The following is a 6,050-nucleotide window of genomic DNA, read 5'->3' on the forward strand; positions in this document are numbered from 1 at the left end:
TCATCCATAGCCTCCTGCAAACCAGATGTTCACAATTTAAGTTCTGATATCTTTCCTTCCTTTATATTTGAAGTATATTATTTACAATCCTTGTATAACAGAGGCTGGAGTGATTCTTCTATGTAGACTTAGTCGTGATATCACTTAGGTGACTGCTTATTTCAAGGCAAGCTTTTAAGATCTCACACACTATTCTTTCTCATGGCCAGGCACCATACAGATTCTTCACCACACTTTGCTATTGTACCATATTTTCAATGATCTCTTCATGAGAGTGAGCATCAAGCAGGGCCATGTCATAAGTACTAATTGTTTTTAGATTGAGACTATTTTCTATACTGCCTTTGGTGACCCAGTCCATGTGCTGTAGCCTACTGGGACTTTATACTCTTCTTTCAAGGCACACAACATCCTTCATAGGCCACATCAGAAGGGCTCAAGGTTAAAACTCCACTAAGTGAACTGGGCTTTCCCGCAAGGCAGATGACTGCAAACCCAAAGGCATAAAACTGGAGGACATTGGACTTTGGTTTGAATCTAGTGCCTTGAGGATGCCCAGTTAACAGTAACCTGGAGCTACAATGTACTTACTATTTTAATGCCCTCCTTGTTTCATTATGTCATATATGACAGCATGGTTCTGCTGTTGGGAATGAAGATTACTGGAAGATTTGCTCTATCACCAACCACCATTGTTTGTGTAACTATTGTCCAGTCCCTTAAGAGTTTAATCTGTACAAGTGAACAGTTCATGTATTGTGGTTTATAGCTGACCTACACTCATAATTTCCTTTTCTCGATAATATTCTAAATTCTATACTATTGGCTAAACTCATAACACTGTCAATCTTAGTAATTACAAATTGGGCTGTTAATCACAAGGATAAAGCTTTCTACTCCTGTGAAGAATTGAAGGCTTGGAGATTCACAGGGTTACTATGAGCCAGCATTGACTTGATGGCAGTGGAAGTGATGCCCCAGGGGATTGATTGACAACATTGTCTAACATAACATCAAAAAGCTGTCTCTATAGTGAACCAGAGACCTATATAAACCATTGATGCATGAATAGATTTTGAGCTTGCATTTCATTTTAGCCCCAACTCTTCATAATATGATTGAACTATTAAATTGTTTCATATGCCAATTAAACTGTGTTATTATTTTTTAAACCATTTTATTGGGACTTAATAGAGAGATCATATCATTCCATAGTTTAATCACATCAAGCAGTATTGTACAATTGTTACCACAATCAGTTACAAAACATTCTTTTCCTTCTTGAACTTGACATCAACACAGAAAAGTAAGGCCACAAGCTGAGGAAATTAGTTTGAAAATTAATATTTCCCATTTCAAAAGGCTTTATTTTAATACATATATATAATTTAGTTCTACATTTGATTGAGATACATACTCATCAGACAATTTCACCAGAGTTGTTTTTTCTCACCTAGTTTGATTTTATTTCTTTTTTTTTCAACTAATTTGGATTCTAAAACAAAGATGTTACCAGGGGTATTCTTGAGGCAGATGAAAATAGCAGATATTTTCTGTATATTGCATCACAGCATACATCAAATGAAGTCAACACAATTATGTAGTCATTTTGGTCATGCTTTTCCTTTCACCAAGATTTCCAGAGCTATTAGAATGCTATTATTTTCATAAAATCATCAGTAACTCCCCCTAATATACTTCCTACAAGAGTCAGAAGTGTAGGCTGTAGGATACCTTGTATAGTCAAAGTGGCTTTAGGGTCCAATAGAAAAAGAAAACTGACCTAAACTTCAAGGATCTTTGGGGAAGAATTCCTCTTCTTTCAATGTTCATCATTTTTCCTTTTCTAAAAAGACATTACAGTTTTAAAGTTAATTGATCTTTTTTTCACTTTATTATAAATTAAAACATACTCTTAGAAATCTCCCGAATAAATTGATACTTAACAGGTGCTGTCATAAAAGGCCACTGTCAATATTGCTAATGCTGAGACTACAGCACAATTCTAGAAAATCATATCAGCTTTTGGTGTCTTCTAAATAAATTATAAATTAATAGAATGAGTGTTTTGTTTATTATTCCTTCCATTCTAATAGTAACATAGGTTAACTTGAACTGGAGAATTTGGTGCAATCGAAAATTATAGGAATATTTGTACTGGCATTTTAAAATAATTTTATTAGCATATAAATCACATTTCATACAATTCAATATTCAATCACATCAAGAAGAATTATACAATAATCACCACTATCAGGTCTAAAACCTCTTCATCATTCTTGTATTCATCCTCACCAACCTCACCCACCATATCCCAAATGAATCACCAGTCCAGTTACTATCTCTCTTGACTTATCTACCCTGGACTTCATATACAGAAAAACATGTTTTAAAAAAAGGGCGGCCGGGGTGTGTGTGGATTAACAACAATAACACGATTAAAACCTCAATTGAAAAGAAAACATAAATTATTAAAAATTAGACAAATTTAAAAAGAGATCAAACAATAGTATCAAATTTTAACACAACCGCATCGGCAATAATCTACTTTCCAGCAAGGCTGTTCACATCCATGTGCATTTCCCCTTCACTTTTTTAAAAAACCAAAACAGCTGTAAAATGTATCGAAAAGAAGATCAAATTATATCCCTTTTTTCATTTTTTTTGCAATAGCTCAGTTGTTTAATCATATCAAGGAAAAATGTACAATCGTTACCACATCAATTTTACAGCATTCACCCGCCCCCCTCCCCGCATGGTTAAATTGCCATTAAAATGACTTTGCGCAATGATATTACATTTTAACATAACTACATCTGCCATAATGAACTCTACAATGCTCTCTATTTGATAAACAAAGCTATTCACATCCCTAAGCGATGGTTCAAGGGGAGTCACAGGAGGCTTAATCCTTGTGTGGACCCTGAAAATGGATTTTGGGCTTCCACTGTCATCCATAAACTTCTGCAATTTAATCTCTGATACCATTTAATTTCACATTTTAATCTCACCATTACTTCCTTCAGATTTGGATTTTATTATTTACAATCCTTGGATCGCACAAGTTGGAGTGCTTCTTCCACGTGAACTTGGTTTACTTGTACTGGCATTTGTAATGAATTATATGAATGTACCTGGAACATTACTACAATTTTGTGCCATAGTTTAAGGAATTTTAGCTCCACCAAGATTGTGTAATCAATATAGATTGAGCACCTAATGATATTTTTACATTGTAAATAATTCCAGAGTTATTCCTTTTGATTTAAAAATAATAACAATAATAAAATTGAATAACATATTATGATTCACTTATTGAAAAATGTTACATATCAGGATGTTTTTGTTTGCTTTGTTTTTGTGTGTACAAAAAGAAAACACATTTAGTATATAATGGAATTAATATATTTCTTAAAGAAAGACACATTTTATTCCATCCATTTGTAAACTTGTGGTACTAAACCAAGAATTAGAATGCTGCTTTAATCTCTGATAGTTAGTTACTTTTCAAAATTATAGATTTATAACAAATTTATGTGTATTGTTTGGTATTGTTTGAGTTTTAAGTATGTTGTCCTATTTATTGATATAAGGCATTATATGTTGTATCATACAAAGAACATTGTAAAATGGATTTTAGTACCTGCAGTTAGACCAGAAAGTAATATTTTGACATATATCTCCCTTTTGAACTTTTGTACATTTATTCTGGTTTTTATTTTTTAATGTTTTCTACTTTCCTTTAGATTGTGGCTTTTCTCTGTCTTATTTGGCCATTGTTGCTCAGTTGGGTTTTGTCTTTGTTCAGTTGGACTTTGTCTTTGTATGTTTTTTCTGTACAAGGAAATCAAGGTGTTGGGGGGGGCATGGAAGGGGAGGTGGGCGGAAATAGGAATTATTGAATTGTATGGTATGTTAATTATATCACAATAAAAGTATGTAAAAATAAAAATATAGAGATGTTGTGCAGGGGGAAATGTACTATGAAACGACTTTAGTTACTATTATGTGTTGAATATAATCTGGCATATTTCACCCTAATGATTCTTCATATAACATTATTTCCTTTGATAATCTTACTTTAAAAAAAACTCTGTTTTACAGCTACAAGATCGTACTCAGTTCAGTGACCGAGACTTAGCCACTCTTAAGAAGTACTGGGACAATGGCATGACCAGTTTGGGCTCTGTTTGTAGAGAGAAAATTGAAGCAGTTGCAACTGAATTAAATGTTGACTGTGAAATAGTGCGGGTAAGACATTTTCAATAATTTGTATACTGTGGTTGGTGAGTAGCATAAATGAACGCTTTAAAACATTGCATTATGTGCTATAAATGATTGTTGTTGTTAGGTGCCATTGAGTCAGTTTATATCCATAGCGACTTTATGCACAACAGAATGAAACACCATCCAGTACTGTGCCATCCTCACAATTGTTCTGATGCTTGAGCATTACTACATTGAACAACCACAAGATAGGAGGGAAAATATTTGAAAATTATACAACTGACAGAGGATTTATATTGGGTATATGTAAAGAATTCTTACAACTCTAGGAAAGGGAAGAGTATAAAAAATTTGAAGAACACATTTTACCAACAAAATATACAAATGTCTAGTAAGTACATGTAAAGATGTTCAATATTATTAGTTATTAGGAATCTGCAAATCAAATCCATAATGAGGTACCTCTTCATACCCACAGTTCTTGTTAGTTGACATGGAATTAAGATGGCTGTATCTTAAAACAAATTTTAATGTAAAGACATAATTTTAAAATATAGCACAAATGTAAGGACGGTGCAGGACTAAGCAGTGAATCTCTCTGTTGAACATAGAGTAATTATGTTCAGAATCAACTTGATAGCGCCTAACAAAAACAAGATAACAAAGGTTGACTAGAAGGTGGAAAAATTGGAATCTTTGTAGACTTTTAGTGGAATAAACAATTTGGGATTTTCTCAAATGTTTAACATTAAGTTACCATTGACCAAATGTTTACTCCTTAAGTATATTCCCATGGTAATTTAAAAATGTATGTTTGCAGAAAAACTTGTATCCAAATGTTCATAGCAACCTTATTACTAATAACCAAAATGTGGAAATAACCCAAATGTCCATCAAATGATGGATTAGAAAATTGTTGTATATCCATGTATTCTCTCATAAAAAGAAATGATACAGAATGTATGAACATGTAAAACATAGTGTTAAATGAAAGATGAGAGTCACAAATGATCCCATATTATACAATTCCATTTATATGCCATATCCAGAATAGGCAAATAGACAAAATGTAGATAAGTGTTTTCCAGAGGCTGAGATGGGAGGGAAGTATGGAGATAGGGAGAGTAATGGCTAGTAAGTATTGTATTTACTTAGGGTACTTTGAAAATGTTCTAAAATTAAAGTGCAGTAATGATTTCACAACTCTGAATGTACAAATATGTTGTATACTTTAAATAAGGGAATTGTATAATTGCAAAAATATCATTCCATAAAATGATTTTAAAATTACATGAGATTACCTGAAATGTTATGTATCAAATAAATTACATGAGATTACAACTCACAAGTTATGTAACAAATGAAAATTAGATTGATCAAACAAAATGGTAACAAACACATTCCAACAGTATATTAAAAGAATCATACACCATGACAGAAGAGGGTTTATCCCAGGGATTCAAAGATGTTTTGGCCAGCATTAGAAAATAACTCAACATGTTTTTGACATGAATAGATCATAGTAAAAGAACAATATGATCATTTCTATGGATCTAGAAAAAGCATTTGGCAAAGCCCAAAGACTCCTTTTAAAACCATCTAAAAGACTGAATTCAATATGATTATTTGGCATATATGAAAAGCCAACATTATATTTGTTGGAAAGAGTATGAAAAAGATTGAAAGCTTTTTACTTGGAACCAAGAATAAGACAAGAGTACTTGCTCTCACCATTTTTATTATGTTGGAATAAAAGTCACTAACCACAGCAATTAGGCAAGAAAAAGAAATATTGGAAAATAAGCAGTACAGTGATATCTAGT

The 6,050-nt window shown here is 32.5% G+C and overlaps 1 protein-coding gene across 1 annotated transcript in view; it reads left to right on the top strand.

The window, feature by feature from the left end:
- The window catches only part of HDX (highly divergent homeobox), a 197,482-nt gene that overhangs the window by 123,235 nt on the left and 68,197 nt on the right, over nt 1-6,050 (top strand). Inside the window, exon 4 of the mRNA XM_004714130.2 lies at nt 4,105-4,251. Coding sequence (XP_004714187.1) covers nt 4,105-4,251 — 147 coding nt within the window. The remainder of the gene's footprint in view (nt 1-4,104; nt 4,252-6,050) is intronic.

Source organism: Echinops telfairi, unplaced genomic scaffold (genome assembly GCF_000313985.2).
Source record: "Echinops telfairi isolate 266 unplaced genomic scaffold, ASM31398v2 ScPeMD7_7419;HRSCAF=8457, whole genome shotgun sequence".
NCBI lineage: Eukaryota > Metazoa > Chordata > Mammalia > Afrosoricida > Tenrecidae > Echinops > Echinops telfairi.